Below are 19,236 nucleotides of genomic sequence, written 5' to 3'. Positions count from 1 at the left end.
ATTTATCTCCTTCCTTCGCTGAAGTGAATGCTATTAGAAATCTGGATACTGAAATATTGGACTCCTTATTTTGGAGCATACAATGACAGCCTCCTAACAACAAACTATACTCTGCATTTCGCCTATCAAAACCCATGACAGATCAGTCTAAATATGCGACAATCACTGATGTCGCCATCACAATCACTGATGTCGCGCCATCACAATCACTGATGTCGCCATCACAAACACTGATGTCGCCATCACAATCACTTATGTCGCCATCACAATCACTGATGTCGCCATCGCTTCTATGCCCAGCTAACAGTAAATCGCATTAATGATTTAACTTGCTGATATATAAATGGTTTATATTATATAAAATCTCACATATGCAACAAAAGTAATAATTAAGACATAAACTCAATAATAATGATGTTTTTTTTCCCTATTTGGTTATGTTAAATCCGGTGTTCTAAAGTTGGGACTATACCTATATTGTCACATTTGGATCACACATTTGTTTCACATTTGTTTCAAAGTTAAAACCCCCCAGCCATTTCAATTATGATGAATGATTTGATGTATAAATATACCACAGTCATTTGAAGAGAATGAACTCCTGCTTTGGTGGTGTCATATGACCTGTAAATATTCAAATATTTAGTGACAATTAACCTATATTTGTTAAACTGCAGTAATTTAAAGTTATTTTATGCTAGATCGTTGGCAGAAGTGACCGCTTTGATAAATCTGAAGAGAAAATAACTACTTTAAGGTGAAATGTGACTGAAAGACGTCCAGGTCAAATGACATCAAAGCAGGAGTTCATTCCCTTCAAATGAATGTGAAATAGACTTATCCCCTTCTCGCAGAGGCTGGTTTTTCCCATTACGCAATGTGGTAGGATATCCATTGCGTGTATTACGTGATATCTATATGCACAATTTGGGACATATAGACACCTGGGAAATTCAACAGTTCATGAAACCCTAATGGCTTAAATTAACAGTTAAACGGTAAGTTAAAGGACCTGTTCCTAACATCATGGTATTCACAAATCGATAATTTAAGCAAGAGCCAAATTTATAAATTTTTCAAAACGTCTTTCGGCTATGAGAACTACCTTTATATATCTCCACATCAAAGTTTTTACTGTTCCCACCCATCAAAATTAGAACAAGAAACCATGGGCTACCAATACAAACAGGTAATTGGAATAGGACACCAGTCAACGAAAGACTTTGTCAAACATGTAACAAACTTGGTGATGAATTTCATTTTTTATTTGAATGCCTTAATTTTGATGATTTTGATGAACGTAAACAATTTATTAGACCATATTTTTACAGATATCCAAACATTTATAAACTCGAACAATTGTTTAATAGTGTTAATAAAAAATATTTCTTAAATCTATGCAAATGTTATTCTCAGACAAATAGGTAAGCGCGGTATGTTGTAATATATGTTATCACTGATTGTTAACATTCCTAGTTATATCGAGTACTGATACAAATGTATATCTGTAAGTAAGTGCATATATTTTCTCTAACACATACAATGTATACTACAATGTTGTTGTATACTTCTTGTTTCTTTTTTTTATTGTTTTTTTTTTTTTTTTGGGGGGGGGGGTCCTTACTAAAAAAGTAACTCTCCCATTGTTTTAAAATATTATTATGACAAGAATATAACGTTACAATTTGCTATTTTATCTTCTTAATATAAGTATCATATTTTAATAGTTATTTTAAAGATTAAGAATATTATATCTGATTTGAGCCGCTATATTTCATTGACTTTAATATGCACCTCAATGTTTTCATGTTATACATGAATTTGAGAGAATAAAAGTATTGACTTGTCTTGTCACTTTAGTTTTTAAAACGAATATGAACTGCAAATTTTGCCATATTTTATTTATTATCCGAAAATTCGAGAAAACTCTTATTAACATGTAAAGTTTATATTCTTAATATTGTTGTGCTATTCGCAAATCACGAAACTCTAACAAATTAAGAAATTTCAATCTAGCTAGTTTTTATGGTGCGAAGGAAATATTTTAAGTATATTTTTTAATTCATAGATTGTTTTAACATTTAAACGAATTGTGGTGTAAACTTAAGACAATATTTCTTAATATTGGCCGTTTAACTCTAGATTTTTAATTACTGTTTGTATTGGACACATTTTATAGTCCGAAGCACCCACGCTTTGATCAATGCCAAAAATACTTTTGTTAATTGTGTAGAAGTATTGTAAAATGTATTGTGTTTGCCGAACGGGTGTATGTGTTTTTTATATGCTAATTTGTGTTTCAAATGTGCTGATACGTTTAAATTTGAATTCAATGATGTTATTGGAAATTTTGTCTGAATTCGGTTGGAAAGTATGCAGAACGGAATGTGGCTCAATTGAGTAACGCTAATTATTTGCTTGTTATAAGCGAGAATTTGAGTAATGTCTCCCAATTGGTATCGTTGTTGCTTAGCTACAATAATGAGCGATCAGGGATACTTTTTTTTTATTATTTTGACATTTCTTATGTTTCCCTGTAACGAGTCTGCCATATTAAAAAAAATCGTTAAAAGACTCGTTGACGGCCATTTAGGTGGACTACGTTGTTGCTGTGCCATAAACATTCAGTATCAAACAAAACACTTAACGAGGTGCTAAGGATTCCATTTATCACCTCGTTAACTGATGGTTACCATATGACCAATTGATTTCTTGACGGTTACGAATAAACTAGCAGAATGGTTACGAAATAACCAAGATTCAGCGGTTACGAAATGAAAAGGTTACGAACTTTACAGATAACTACAGAACCGGTTCATTCATCGATGCAAATAAGATTGAGATAATCAAGCAACAATTTATTAGTACTTCCGGTTAAAATTACACACATGTTTTGAAAAAGAAAACGTGAAAATATGGGTAAAAACAAATTTAAGAGGAAATCTGGAGTTTCTTTAGGTAAAAAAGAACATAACTGTACTATCTGAATTTCCTTATGATGTTGTCATTATTATTAATAACTAATGTTTGTTTTATCACTTCTGTATCTAAACATAGTTTCGGACACTGAAGATTGAACAAAGGTTCGGATAATTCAAAATAAAATCTTGATGATATTATATACACGAACATTTCTAGAATCGTTAAACGCCATTTAAAAATTATGACATTACTTAGTGTGAATTTAGTGAAAATGCACTCTGATGTTATCTAGACCTAGCTTCTTAGATTCATAAGCCTAAGGCTGTCGAGTCTAAAACTGAGATTCTTTTTTTTTAAAACTTCCTTGGCCCAAGAAGGATTTAACTGTTAATAATCATATACAGCATATTTTTCATAACAAAAATATTGGAAAGATAAAGTGTTTGTCTTTTTAAGATTAGTAAGGTAAATGATAGTCTTAAATAATAGACATGTTTTACGGGATTCTTCAAATCCCTAACGTCTGAATGGGTGTGTGCAAATACTGGGGGGTTTGGAAAAAAAAAAAGTATTTAGAGAAGTATTTTATGTTTGAAATAGATAATAAATACTTAATTCATATTTTAGTATGTGATTGCAAAGATATTTTGCACATGATTTACCTTTCCAATAAAACAAAACTTGACTGACACAGACAACAATTGTGCCAATCGTAACAACTCGACCATCTCCGACAAACTTCGAGACAGACCTCGTAAATACAATTGTAACAACTCGGCCATCTTTGAGGTGCTCCGATTGTTGTAAAACTGTGAACCGCAGCCTTGCAGGTGCCCTTCATGTATATATATCGTAACATTTGGACAGTATGATATGAAACAAACACATCAAACTCATAATTATTAGTTGGATATTTATTTTTTGAGTATGGAGCTAATATAAAATAACATTATCTGGTAATATTTCTTGTTTTTATGATATTTTATTGAAGCAATATGCTAATCCGGAATCCCAATTGGAATAACTACCCACAGATAGAGATACAGAACAATTTGTACGTGAAGGATTTGCCATATCAAAAATAGTAAAAAATATCTGTCAACGTACAATTATTTGGACTAGGTACATTGTAAATAAGAACCCTGAGTGTTTTTTTCCTCATTCAGCTTTTTTAAAATCCATTAAAGTAAATGACTAGTCATGTATAGATTCATAATTAACAAATACTGACTTAGCCACAATAATGCGTGTGTAGGGAACTTTTTTTACCATTTGGATATTCATTTTGTACCCTAAACGCCACAAGTCTACTGATTCATACCAATGTAAAATATATTTTTCAACTGTAACTCCATAATATTTAACACTGCATTGTTAAATAAAAACACAAAAGTTACACATAAATTATTTTTAGCCAATGACTTTCTCTTATTACACTTAACTGTTTTATGAAACACAAATGTAGATTGATCTGTCAATAAAGCATCGCCATTTTTGAACTATCTAGCAGGGCCAGTTATCTTTCTGCTCAATATAATTAGCACTGGGATCTGTCATTCTTGGCTAGGAAAACAACAAGTGGGATATGGACGCATAGAGTCGCCAAAACAAAAATCATCCAGACCACATGCCTTGCCATTTGCTAGCAAGTCCCTCCTAATAGTATATGTAATTTCTTCTCTACCAATTATATACTTTCCGCCACTGAATCACTCTGATCCTCTGAAAATTCAACATCTTACTTCATTTTCTGTGGTTATATACAGTATATTTTACCTGCAGCTAACTTATTCCGTTTTAAAAAAAGAAATATCTGGACAATTTGTGATGTTTAAAGTGTACAAAATTTCACCAAAGGTACATGTAAAATTCATCAACATTTATATAATGGATTATTTTTAGCAGTGATATCACCACAAGCTTGTTTTATTTTGTTAACACCCGGGTAACACGCGTATACAAAATGGACTAACAGAAGGCCAGACACGCTTACATGTATGTGGCAAACTTACTACGCTTTTCGGTGTCAGGAATTTTTTTTTTTTTTTTTCACCCTCTTGCTTCGCAAATCATTAACTTCAAAACATCCCCAGACTAATGAGGTCATGTATCGAGCTAATGTTAGGCCCTAATGTTATTTTTTTTGGAACGCTGGAAAACCCAAACCTAGTACTTGAAAGCATCCCAGAGGGGGATGGGAATAATGAATTTATCGAGCTAGTGCTGTATTGGTGTCAGAACGCGCGGAAACCAAAATAAACAATACCAACAATCGGGGTTTTAAACAGATGTAAACATAAAAACATGAAAAAAAATAACATGACAAAAAATAACAAACTTTATTTTTGTTGATGCGGGGAAAATAGCCGGGTGAAGATGCTAAAGTAGCCGGGTTATTTTACCAGCTTCCGGCCAATTTCTACACCCCTGCTGACATTGACCCATTACCTAGTCAAAAGCCCATGACTGTCCAATCAGTGATCAGTACCCGCTGCTTTGTGGTATTATGTACCCCTTCCATAAAATGGTCATTGAACATACCAATACTTAACTTTTGGCAAGGATGAGAAATGTTTTGCCTGCTATAAAAGCAGGTAAGGTGTGTAAGCTTAATTTTACCATAGCAAGCCATTTTCTATAGTACCCACGGATCCGACCTTTAGATCTTAGCAAAATACATGTTATTTTTCCCAATCTAGAGAAAAAATCCAAATCAAAAGTAAAAAAAAAAAGGATAAAAGTCTTTTAACCTGTAATGTTTTATTCAACATCCTATCGGTCTAATGAATTGTGTGATGTAAAGTTTGAGGATTATTGAATTCAGAAATCACTGTTTTTCATAACATTCAGAGATCAGCAGTGGTCGAAATTAACACAAGCCCGCAAGCCCTGCACTGTTAAAAAGCCTTTTGGGCTTGCTCCAATTCTGAATTTTATATAGCAGCGCTTTTTAAAAAATTTGATGCTAAACAAAAGTAACTTTTGACTTATTGATTTTACTGACAATGGGTCAAAGGTTAAGGTCGATAACTGATGAATACTTGGGTCTAGGAACCTCATGCTTGGTAGGCAGTTTGAAGACTACCAGCAGATGAACCTTATTGATAATTGATACCAGGTTTTAAATATGGTAAACATGATAAAGCCATTAACCTACATTATTCACTTTAAAGTTAGACAGTGCTAGTTATCTTGTTGGTCCATTCTCTTTAATAGAAATGTTTAAAGTTTTCATACTTCTAAGATTTTGTCCAAAAATTGGATCCTGGACAAAAATTAGGCGTTCATTACAATCAATAATATGTAATAAAATGTATAATATCTATGGTAAATGCCTTATTACATTGGTCATCTGTGGATACTTTTAGCATAGCAGACATAGCATATATATATGCAAGCCAACAAGCTTTACCAAATACAGTTACAGTATTGCATTGTTTTATATGAAAATATCATCTGTGATAAATACATGTAGGTCGTAAACTTATTATGCCCCCCTTCGAAGAAGAGGGGTATATTGCTTTGCACAGGCATGTCGGTATGTCGGTCGGTCGGTCGATCCGTCGGTAGACCAAAGCTTGTCCGAGTGATAACTCAACAATTCCTGGACGTATGGTCATCAAACGTCACATGAAGGTTTGGCCTGACCAGTAGATGACCCCTATTGATTTTGGGGGTCATCGGGTCAAAGATCAAGGTCACAGTGACCTTTAATGGTAAAATAATTTTAAAGCTTGTCCGAGTGATAACTCAACAATGCCTGCACTCATGGCCCTCAAACTTGACATGGAGGTTGGGCCTGACCAGTAGATGACCCCTATTGTTTTTGGGGGTCATCAGTCCAAAGGTCAAGGTCACAGTGACCTTGAATGGTAAAAGGTTGTCCGAGTGATAACATGACAATGCCTGCACCCATGGCCCTCAAACTTGACTTGGAGGTTGGGCCTGACCAGTAGCTGACCCCTATTGTTTTTTGGGCTCAATGGGTCAAAGGTCAAGGTCACAGTGACCTTGAATGGTAAAAGGTTGTTCGAGTGATAACTCAACAAAGCCTGCACCCATGGCCCTCAAACTTGACTTGGAGGTTGGGCCTGACCAGTAGATGACCCCTATTGTTTTTTGGGGTCATTGGGCCAAAGGTCAAGGTCACAGTGACCTTGAATGGTAAAAGGTTGTTCGAGTGATAACTCAACAATGCCTGCACCCATGGCCCTCAAACTTGACTTGGAGGTTGGGCCTGACCAGTAGATGACCCATATTGTTTTTGGGGGTCATTGGGCCAAAGGTCAAGGTCACAGTGACCTTGAATGGTAAAAGGTTGTCTGATTGATAACTCAACAATGCCTGCACCCATGGCCCTCAAACTTGACTTGGAGAATTGGCCTGACCAGGAGATGACCCCTATGGTTTTTGGGGGTCATCTGGCCAAAGGTCAAGGTCACAGTGACCTGGAATGGTAAAAGGTTGTCCGAGTGATAACTCGACAATGCCTGCACCCATGGCCTTCAAACTTGACTTGGAGGTTGGGCCTGGCCAGAAAATGGTCCTTATTGATTAAAGGGGTCATTGGGCCAAAGGTCAAGGTCACAGTGACCTGGAATGGTAAAAGGTTATCCGAGTGATAACTTGACAATGGCTGCACCCATGGCCCTCAAACTTGATTTGGAGGTTGAGCTTGGCCAGAAGATTGTCCCTATTAATTTTAGGGGTCATTGGGCCAAAGGTAAAAGGTTGTCCAAGTGATAACTCAACAATGCCTGCACCCATGGCCCTCAAACTTGACATGGAGGTTGGGCCTGACCAGTAGATGACCCTTATTGATTTTAGGGGTCAAAGGTCAAGGTCACAGTGACCTTGAAAGCAAACTCAACAAATCTTGGACCTATGGTCATCAAACTTGACATGAAGGTTGGGCCTGCCCAGTAAATGACCCTATCGACTTTGGGGGTCATCAGGCCAAGGTCAATGTCACAGTAACCTTTTAACGCAAAAAAGTTAACAAATCTTCCCCCACTGATATCTCAACAATGCCTGAACATATGATCATTAAACTTGACATGGGTGTTAAGCCTGACCAGTAGATCACCCTTATTGATTTTAGGATTTATAGAGCCAAAGGTCAAGGTCACAGTGATCTTGAATGGTGAAAGGTTGTCCGAGTGATAACTCAACAATGCCTGAACCCATGGCATCAAACTTGACTTGGAGTTGCATCTGACTTGTACATGTAGATGACCCCTTATGATTTAAGGGGTCATCGGGTCAAAGGTCAAGGTCACAGTGACCTGGAACGAAAAAAACTTGTCTTGTTATAACTTGACAATGCCTGCACCCATGGCCCTCAAACTTGACATTTAGGTTTCTGGTGACCAGCTGATGACTCTGGATTTTGAGTTCATAGAGTCAAAGGTCATGACGGTCATAACACACTTTATCCTCACACTTTAATGGTCATAATCTTAAAACAGCAACAAATCAGCTGTCATTTCGGTCCATGCATATTTCATTCAATTGTCCATATAATCCTGACAACATGGCGCTCAGGGGGGGCATAATGTTTGACAAACATCTCTTGTTATTTGATCATTTCATACCGGTACATATCAACAATTGAAGTCATTAAGTAAAGGGTAAAGTTTACATGTTTATATTGTTTTTTTCATGAATATAATAAATTATGGTCATGCTGAGATACTATGATCAATTTTTTTTCGATATACCTGATAAGGAACTAGTCCTAATGCTCCAGTCAATTTTAACCACGGCTCCCCCAGGTCTGGGGAATAGCGGGGACTTTGACTTTCACTCAAGCCAAGCCCTGGGACGAACTTCTGGTAAAATCCCCACCAAATGCCCCCACACCCCAGGAACCTTAGGTAAGGCCCATTCCCCGCTATTTTTTTGCGCCAAGACAAAACCACCACATTCACCCGGCATTGCGGGCCACCTGGAAGGTAAAAACACGGCCAATTTACCCGGTATACCCCCGGACCTGGGGGGGGGGCGTGGTTACAATTGACTGGTGCATAATAGACTTTCACCTGAATGGGTGATTAACAGCCAACAGTCAGTAGTAAACTTGTACGGCAATCATAACCTGGCATGCATTAGTGGTAATTAATTAACCAAGTATGTGACAATAACTATAAATACAAATGTGTTGCTAATAGGACAATACACAATGGACATCTAGACAATTGGCCGGAGAGAAGTGTTTTGTCTAATGACAATTATCTTGCCCCGGCTGTATTATGACCTGATCACCATGGCTGGACCGACACTTCGACCATGTTGGCTCCCTTGCATACATATTGCTTCCAAACATCTAAAACAGTGGTCAAAATACTAGGATATACCCAAACATGTTTGTGTTCTTCTAATAGGGAACAAATTCAAAAGTTTTTGCTTCAAAAAAACTTGTCCAAAGGTCTGAAGTAAAATCAGATGCTGAAAAGGGGGAAAAGCCATTAAAATGTTTTTTTTTTTTAAATACCGCACATACATTGCCTTTATATAAAAAACATGTATAAATAGTTAATATTTACATCTGATAGAAACTGCTTTCGTGGCACAGGTCTCTTTTTTAACTCGTCTGCTTAAAGGGTAAGTTTCTGATTTACCGTATATAAAATGCTGTCAGAAACAAGTCTTTTTAAGAGTTAAATGGTAGGTTGATATTTATTCATTCAACTGTTGCAGTCCACAACTGCACACACTGTAATTTTTATTAGCTCATCTGATTTTTGAAAAAAATGACAAGCTATTGTCGTCACTTGATTGTCGTCGTCGGAGGCGTTGGTTAAGTTTTGCGTTTAAGTCACTTACATGGATATTATCAATGCTATCACTTTAAAACTTAGGGAAATTGTTCATCTCATACCCTTCTTTACATTGTACCCTAAAGATGCTGAGTCTCATTTTTTGGGGGTAAAAAACATATTTTGATGGATTTTTGGTTGATTTTGAGAATTGGACATAGCTTTTTTAATTAAGTCAACCCGCCAAACAACGACGTTCGTCATTCTCATGACCAGGTTTCACTTTGTGAAAACCTGGTTATGAGAATGACGAACGTTGTTGTACGGGTGGACGGGCAGACTCACCTATGAAACTGAATAATTTCAGTAAGGGTTGACATATCTTAACCAAACTTGATCTATAGGAAGAGTTTATGGAGACCTTTCATGGGATTGCGTTTGGGGTCCCTAGGGTCAAGTTTAAGGTCACTGTTACTAAAAATAGAAAAACGGTTGAAACTGAATAACTTTAGTTAGGGTTGACATATCTTGACCAAACTTGGTGTATAGGAAGAGTTTATGGAGACCTTTCATGGGATTAGGTTTGGGGTCCCTAGGGTCAAGGACAAGGTCACTTGACTAAAAATAGAAAAACTGTTGAAACTGAATAACTTTAGTTAGGGTTGAAATATCTTGACCCAACTTGGTATAAAGGAACAGATTATGGATAACTTTCATTTGATTGCGTTTGGGGTCTCTATGGTCAAGGTCGCTGTTTCTGAAAATAGAAAAACAGACACAGGCTGAAGTTCTTCTGTCAATCATTGAAAACCTGGTTTTGTCGCATTGCAGCGTTTCTTGTTTTTGTTGGAGTGATTTCAATTTTTTTTACAGACAATAAATGGATAATGCACTTCAATATATCAAACAGGTTTTTGAGTCACACATTTTGAAGGGTTGGGGATATTTTAGTATTTTTTGACTTTGTAATTTTTAGTTCGTCTGATTTTTTAAGTTTTGTGCTTGTGTCAGTAACATGCAAACTATCAAAGCTATGATATCATTTTCAGACTTTAGAATACCTGTTCACTATCAAATGTACAATATGGAATAAATCAACTGTAAAAGGATAAAATCAGACAAGCGTGCAGCACCCGCAGGCGGTGCTCTTGTAACATGTGTAACAATCGGCTTGGACAAAAATATATAGACATTTTTTAAATTTGAACATATGAAAACAACGTTATTGGGTGGCTTGCTCACCTGTTTAACAACTACACCAAGCAAAATCAACAAACCTAACTGAAATTTTGCACAAAAAAAAGACCAGATCCGGACAATTCTTAAATGATATATATGTACAAATAAAATTATTACCTCTATTAAATGTTTTATGTACAGTGTCTACATATTTTTAACTGCCCATTTAATCAGATTAATGATAGTTTTGAATAATGTATAATCTTCGATTATTTTTCTTCAGAGGATAGAAAAAAGAAACTACGGGAACTTGCAAAGGATGACAAGAAAAAAGACCAGAAGGCCAAATATTCCCTGGACCAACTGCTTGACAAGGTTCACCATTCTGAATATTTATCAACACCAGACTGTATGCAAGATCAGCTTTTCTTTTATTTAATTCAGATTAAATACATTTTTGCTAAACCTAACTTTTGATTCATCAAACAAATGCAATGTCAGAGTTTGAGAACTTCAATTGCAAACTATTTTTACAGGCTGAGAGTTGTATAGACAAGTTTGAATATGAGATGGCCCAGAAATTCTGCCAGCGTGGCCTAGAGATGGAGCCAGACAATGTACGGGCTCTCGAGACGTCCGGGGCTCTGCTGATAGACCTTGGCAACATGGAGGCAGCTAAGCAGGTGGGATCCCTGTTACCATCACATGTCTAGAGCTGTAAACTTAATTAACAACTTACATTTTAGTTTAGTATTCCACTTTTGATAGTATGACTTTAAATCCAAGTATCCCATTAGGTTAAAGACAGATATATATATATATATATATATATATATATATGTGAATATTAATAGCAAAACTGTTGTTCATGAAACAAGATGTTGACAAAAACCTTATTACACAAGAAGATTGCATTAACATGAAAAATATCCTGAAAGAGCCTGCTAGTTTACACGTATCAGTATGTTGTATAATGTAGTGTAGGGCTGTGTATCGTCACTCAACTCGCGATACGATACATATCACGATACGGAGTACGCGATTCACGATATATCATGATACGCTTATATATATATTTTTATGTAGGACTTTTTTGTTTGCCTATTTTGTAAATTGTTGAGCATATCCTTACGAAAACTATATTTTTAATGTTTTTATTATTTTGCATCGGCAAAGATGCGTGGTCGTGTTTGTAGTGTTTCCATTATATTTAATTTGGCCAGACACAATTTACAAATAACTATTTTATTGTCTGACTTTGCAAAACCAAAGTTCTCCCAAGCTTTGGACTTATATTTTGCCGGCGCATTTCTAGAGGGTTTCTCTTTACTACCGGTAGTATTTCCTTCCGCCATTCTTGACTTTGCAGACGACTAAAAACTGTCAAAACAGCTAAAGCCACTTCAGCCGCATTTTCGCATACAGCTAGCTCGCAGATTCCCAATTTTTTTAAATCTTTTGTAAATCAAATTTAAAAAAGAAAATTTAATTGCAAATTTTAAAATAATTTTATTTTCATTTTTCATTTTAGTTTGAAAAATAAACACAATGTAGATAAGTAAGATAACTAGTTGTAACGTTTTGTGCTAGCTCAACCTGCTGTTTGCAAAAATGCGGCTTAAGTGGCTTTCGCTGTTCTGACAGTTAAAAATGAAAGTTAACATATTGACCGGATCGTGCAAACATTTGGAAAGTGTTTTAAGCATACAAATCATAAGTCCAGATAACGAATCTAACGATACGCGATACACACGATTTTTTACAATGGGATACGATGCACCGATGAGTTACAGCCCGAATGTAGTGGATATTACATTGTATACTTGTGTAGTGGATATTATGTTGTGTAATGTATTGGATATTGTATTGTATAGTGCAGTGGACATTATGTTGTATAATGTATTGGATATCATATTGTATAGTGTAGTGGATATTATGTTGTGTAATGTATTAGATATCCAATTGAATAGTGCAGCAGATATTATTTTGTATAATGTATTGGATATCTTATTGTATTTTGTAGGGGATATTATTTTATATAATGTATTGGATATCCTATTGTATTTTGTAGGGGATATTATTTTGTATAATGTATTGGATATCCTATTGTATAGTGCTGTGGATATTATGTTGTATAATGTATTGGATATCCTATTGTACGAGGGGTGTCCCAGAAGTTCGCGGAATTGTATAATAACTTTTGCAATACTGCTTATTTTGAACAAAAAAATCAGCATGAAAATATTTAATATTTCGAAACATTATTGTATAAATATCAAAAGCTTACAATATACATAAATCCACTATCAGATATTCGGAAACCACCCATCACGCAACACCCAGAGCACAAACGATATCGTGAACATCAGCTGACGTCACAATACGAGTTCTTTGTTAACTTTTTCGATGTAATCTCCTTGTGCGTTCACACATTTCCGGTTTCTGCTGATCAATTTCTGCACTGTCTCGATGTTACACTCTTTGTCAAGGGTCAAAACAATCCTTTGTGTCGTTTGCATAAGGTCAGATGTCGACTGAAGATATGGTCTATAACCCGATCATTGTTCGAATTCACTTGCACTGGCCGGCCGGCCCTGGTGTCGTTTTTTATAGACAAACTACCATTGCAGAATCGCTCATGCCACTTTTATAGGGACGTTTTGCTGAACGGTTGAAGCGTTGTCGACCTTCTAATCAATATTAGGGTTTCTGCTGGCGACATCTGAAGGCCTACGGACATTTTTACAGCACTCCGTAACTCGACGTCATCTGTTGACGTCATGCCGACGTTGCTTTTGAAACAGTGATGTTACTCAAGTTACAGCAGAATTTAAATGGAAACAGCAATGGCGTTGAAGTTTTCAGAAAATGACGTCCAGCCATGCTGTTAATGTCACTTCATTTGGCGGAATATTAACTTACCTTTAAGTGATATAAAATTATGAAGTTTTACCAATATCTATGCTTGCTCTGGGTAAGGGTAGGTCAGTTGCTATGGATACCAAGTATGTCAAGATTAAGAAGAAAAAGAAAATTAAAAAATACCAGCGCTAAACACCAATTAGTTTAAAATACATTCTCAATAAATGTCATGATAATACCTATTTGCGTTTGCGAATAATGACGTTATTCCGCGAACTTCTGGGACACCCCTTGTATAGTGCAGTGGATATAAAGTTGTATAATGTATTTGATATTCTATTGTATGGTGCAGCATATATTATGTTGAATAATTTATTGGATATTCTATATTGTATGGTGCAGTGGATATTATGTTGTATAATGTATTGGATATCCTATTGTATTGTGCAGCAGATATTATGTTGTATTTATAATGTATTGGATATCCTATTGTATAGTGCAGCAGATATAATGTTGTATAATGTAGGGAATATTATGTTGTATAATGTATTGGATATCCTATTGTATTGTGCAGTGGATATTATGTTGTATAATGTAGTGGATATTATGTTGTATAATGTTTTGGATATTCTATTGTAAAGTGTAGCTGATATTATTCTCTATTATATAATTGATATAATATTATATAGAGTAGTGGATGTGCTATATAGTGCGGTGGATGTCATGTTAAAGAATAAAGTGAATATGTTGTATAGTGAAGTTGATATTATGCAGTATTGTGTAGTTAATTTATTGTATAGTGTAGTGGATATGACGTTAAGTATAGTGGATATGTTGTATAGTGTGGATAACATGTTGTTTAGTTTTGTGGATATCTCTAGTTTTGTGGATATCATGTTGTATAGTGTAGTGGCTATCATGTTGTATAGTGTAGTTGATATCATGTTGTATGTATAGTGTAGTAGATAGTTGTATAGTGTAGTTGATATCATGTTGTATAGTGTGGTGGATATCATGTTGTATAGTTTAGTTGATACAATGTTGTATAGTGTAGAGGATATCATGTTGTTTAGTGTGGTGGATATCATGTTGTATAGTTTAGTTGATGTCATTTTGTATAGTGTAGCGGATATCATGTTGTATTATTTAGTTGATACCATGTTGTATAGTGTAGCGGATATCATGTTGTTTAGTGTGGTGGATATCATGTTGTATAGTTTAGTTGATATCATGTTGTATAGTTTAGTTGATATCATGTTGTATAGTGTGGTGGATATCATGTTGTATAGTGTGGTGGATATCATGTTGTTTAGTGTGGTGGATATCATGTTGTATAGTTTAGTTGATACCATGTTGTGTAGTGTAGCGGATATCATGTTGTATAGTGTGGTGATATCATGTTGTATGGTGTAGTGGATATCATGTTGTATAGTGTGGTGGATATCATGTTGTATAGTTTAGTTGATACCATGTTGTATAGTGTAGCGGATATCATGTTGTATAGTGTGGTGATATCATGTTGTATGGTGTAGTGTATATCATGTTGTATAGTGTGGTGGATATCATGTTGTATAGTTTAGTTGATACCATGTTGTGTTGTGTAGTGGATATCATGTTGTATAGTGTGGTGGATATCATGTTGTATAGTTTAGTGTATATCATGTTGTATAGTGTGGTGGATATCATGTTGTATAGTTTAGTTGATACCATGTTGTATAGTGTAGTGGATATCATGTTGTATAGTGTGGTGGATATCATGTTGTATAGTTTAGTTCATACCATGTTGTATAGTGTGGTGGATATCATGTCATGTAGTGAAGTGGATATCATGTTGTATAGTGTGGTGGATATCATGTTGTGTAGTGTGGTGGATATCATGTTGTGTATTGTGGTGGATATCATGTTGTATAGTGTGGTGGAAATCATGTTGTATAGTGTGGTGGATATCATGTTGTATAGTGTAGTGTATATCATGTTGTATAGTGTGGTGGATATCATGTTGTATAGTTTAGTTGATATCATGTTGTATAGTGTGGTGGATATCGTATTGTATAGTTTAGTTGATACCATGTTTTAAAGTGTAGTGGATATCATGTTGTATAGTGTGGTGGATATCATGTTGTATATAGTGTGGTGGATATCGTGTTGTATAGTTTAGTTGATATCATTTTGTATATAGTAGTGGATATCATGTTGTATAATTTAGTTGATATCATGTTGTATAGTGTGGTGGATATCATGTTGTATAGTTTAGTTGATATCATTTTGTATAGTGTAGTGGATATCATGTTGTATAGTTTAGTTGATACCATGTTGTATAGTGTAGTGGATATCATGTTGTATAGTGTGGTGGATATGACGTGGTATAGTGTAGCAAGTATCATGTCATACATATAGGTGTAGTAAATTTAAATATGTATAAACTGCTTAAAGTTTATAACGGTTTTGTATATTGTAATGGATATGATATCATGTTGTATAGTGAAGTGGATATCATGTTGTATAATGTAGTGGATATATGTTGTATAGTGTAGTGGATATCATGTTGTATAGTGTAGTGGAGATCAGGTTGTAAGGTTCAGGTTAACGATGTGAATGACCGAGTCTATTTAATAATAATATTAGTAAATGACTTTGTTCACTTTGTAGCCATCATGATAACCATGTGATTATATAATGCATCATTGTAGTGATATGATTCCTTATTATAAACTTAGTTGCTCGCATTTCCGAAAAATAAGGAGAGCTACAATACTCATCCTAGCGTGTTGGTGTTGGCGTCGGTGTCTCACCTTGGTTAAGGCTTTGCATATAAGCACCCCTTTAGTCATTATCTCAGCAAATGCATCATGTTTTGCATTGAAACTTCAGGTATGTATTCCCAACTATGCACCCTACTTAATTATGCCCCCCTTCGAAGAAGAGGGGTATATTGCTTTGCACATGTCGGTCGTTCGGTCGGTCAGTCGGTAGACCAAAGTTTGTCCGAGTGATAACTCAACAATTCCTTGACGTATGGTCATCAAACTTGACATGAAGGTTGGGCCTGACCATTAAATGACCCCTATTGATTTTAGGGCTCATCTGGTCAAAGGTCAAGGTCACAGTGATTTTTAATGGTAAAATAATTTTAAAGCTTGTCCGAGTGATAACTCAACAATGCCTAGATCTATGGTCATCAAACTTGATATGGAAGTTGGGCCTGACCAGTAGATGACCCCTATTGTTTGTGGGGGTCATCAACCAAAAGTCAAGGTCACAGTGACCTTGAATGGTAAAAGTTTGTCCGAGTGAAAACTTGACAATGCCTGCACCCATGGCCCTCATACTTGACTTGGAGGTTGGGCCTGACCAGTAGATGACCCCTATTGTTTCGGGGGGTCATTGGGCCAAAGGCCAAGGTTACAGTGACCTTGAAAGCAAACTTGACAATTCCTGGACCTATGGTCATCAAATTTGACATGAAGGTTGGGCCTGACCAGTAGATGACCTCTATAGACTGTGGGGGTGATCGGGCCATGGTCAAGGTCACAGAAACCTTTAATGCAAAAAAGTTAACAAATCTTCTCCCAGTGATATCTCAACAATGCCTGAACCTATGGTCATCAAACTTGACATGGATGTTGGGCCTGACAAGTAGATCACCCTTTTTGATTTTAGGAGTCATAGGGTCAAAGGTCAAGGTCACAGTGACATTGAATGGTAAAAGGTTGTCCGAGTGATAACTTGACAATGCCTGCAACCATGGCCCTCAAACTTGACTTGGAGTTGCATCTAACCTGTAGATGACCCCTTATGATTTTAGGGGTCATCAGGTCAAGATCACAGTGACCTTGAACGAAAAAAGCTTGTCTGTGTGATAACTTGACAATGCCTGCACCCATGGCCCTCAAACTTGACATTTAGGTTTTTGGTGACCAGCTGATGACTCCTATGGATTTTGAGGCCATAGAGTCAAAGTTCATGGTTATAACACACTCTATCCTCACACTTGAATGGTCATAATCTTAAAACTGCCTTAACAGCATCCAATGTAAGTGACAAATCAGCTGTCATTTCCTTCCATGCATATTTCATTCAATTGTCCATATAGTCCTGACAACTTGGCACTCAGAGGGGGCATAATGTTTGACAAACATCTCTTGTTAATGTAGTATTAAGTAAGATAACACTACTTTGGATATAATGCAAATTATGGGCTTTTACTAGTTCACTTAGAAATTCAGTATAAGGTTTTGCATATAAGCACACAAAGGTTAATTCATCAGTAACTACTTGATGTATTGCATTGAGACTTACACAATGGTACTCAACCATCCCACATGCTTTAATAATAAAGTAGATAACTCTATTTGGCATATAATGCTCACTATGGCCTTTTATTATTCAACTTAGATATATATTCTAGTTAAGGTTTGCATGTAACCACATTTAAGTCAACATCTCAGTAATAACATCATGTATTGCATTGAGACTTAATACAACAGTACTCAACCATCCAACCTTTTTGAATAACCAAGTTAGATAACTCTATTTTGCATATTATGCAAATAATGGACCTCTATCATTTAACTTCGTAATTCTGGTTAAGGTTTTGCATGTAACCACATTTAAGTCAATATCTCTGCAAATAAAGCATGTATTGCATTGAATGTTTACACAAGGGCTCCCAACCATCCCAACTAATTAATTAATTAATTAATCAGGTTAGATAACTCTATCTTGCATACAATATAGATGTTGCCCTTATATCATTCCACTTAAAACATCTGGGTAAGGTTTTGCATGTAAGTACATATAAGTCAATAACTCAGCAACTACTTTATGTATTGCATTGAAACTTCATACAATGAAGCACGATAACTCTATCCTGCATTTAATGCAAAAGTGTCCCCTTTATTAGTTGACTTAGAAATTCTGGTTAAGGTTTTGCATGCCATCTAATTTTATAGAGATCCATGCATGTTTTACCAAAGCTTTGCAATCCTTAAACTTAAAACGGCAGAATAGTCGAGCACGCTGTCTCTGTTACAACTCTAGTTTCAATAGTTTCAAACATATTGTTCTTCCAGTGTTTTGGTAGAGCAGTTGCTGTAAGTCCAAATGAGGGATATTCAAAGTACATGAACCTGGGGCAGCTCTTTGAAGGTATATTAAGTGTTATTACTATAGGAGGCAGTAGATTGTTTTAAGTATTTGAGAATCCAGAAACAGTATTTAGCTCGTCTTTCAACAACTCTTGTTAACAACAATTTGTTCAGGTTTAGCATGGCTCTTAACTAGCAAACAACAATGTGTACATGTAAAGCATGGCCCATCACTTTGGCAAACAACAATGTGTTTATGTTAAGCATGGCAAATAACTCCGATAAAAAACAGTATGTACATTTTTAGCATGGCCCAATGGCCATAACTCAAGCAAACAACGATATGTACATGTTGAGCATGACCAATAACACAAGCAAACAATGATATGTACATGTTTTGCATGACCAATAACACAAGCAAACACTGA

General features: G+C 35.7%; 1 protein-coding gene across 1 annotated transcript in view; it reads left to right on the top strand.

The window, feature by feature from the left end:
* Positions 1-2,829: 2,829 nt before the first annotated feature.
* LOC128213327 (uncharacterized) overlaps positions 2,830-19,236 on the top strand; it is a 30,527-nt gene continuing 14,120 nt past the window's right edge. The window contains exons 1-4 of the mRNA XM_052918933.1: positions 2,830-2,958; positions 11,143-11,234; positions 11,396-11,542; positions 18,794-18,869. Coding sequence (XP_052774893.1) covers positions 2,916-2,958; positions 11,143-11,234; positions 11,396-11,542; positions 18,794-18,869 — 358 coding nt within the window. The 5' untranslated portion in view covers positions 2,830-2,915. The remainder of the gene's footprint in view (positions 2,959-11,142; positions 11,235-11,395; positions 11,543-18,793; positions 18,870-19,236) is intronic.

Source organism: Mya arenaria, chromosome 13 (assembly GCF_026914265.1).
Source record: "Mya arenaria isolate MELC-2E11 chromosome 13, ASM2691426v1".
NCBI lineage: Eukaryota > Metazoa > Mollusca > Bivalvia > Myida > Myidae > Mya > Mya arenaria.
The sequence above is the reverse complement of the archived record's forward strand: the minus strand, read 5'-3'. Positions and strand labels throughout refer to the sequence as shown.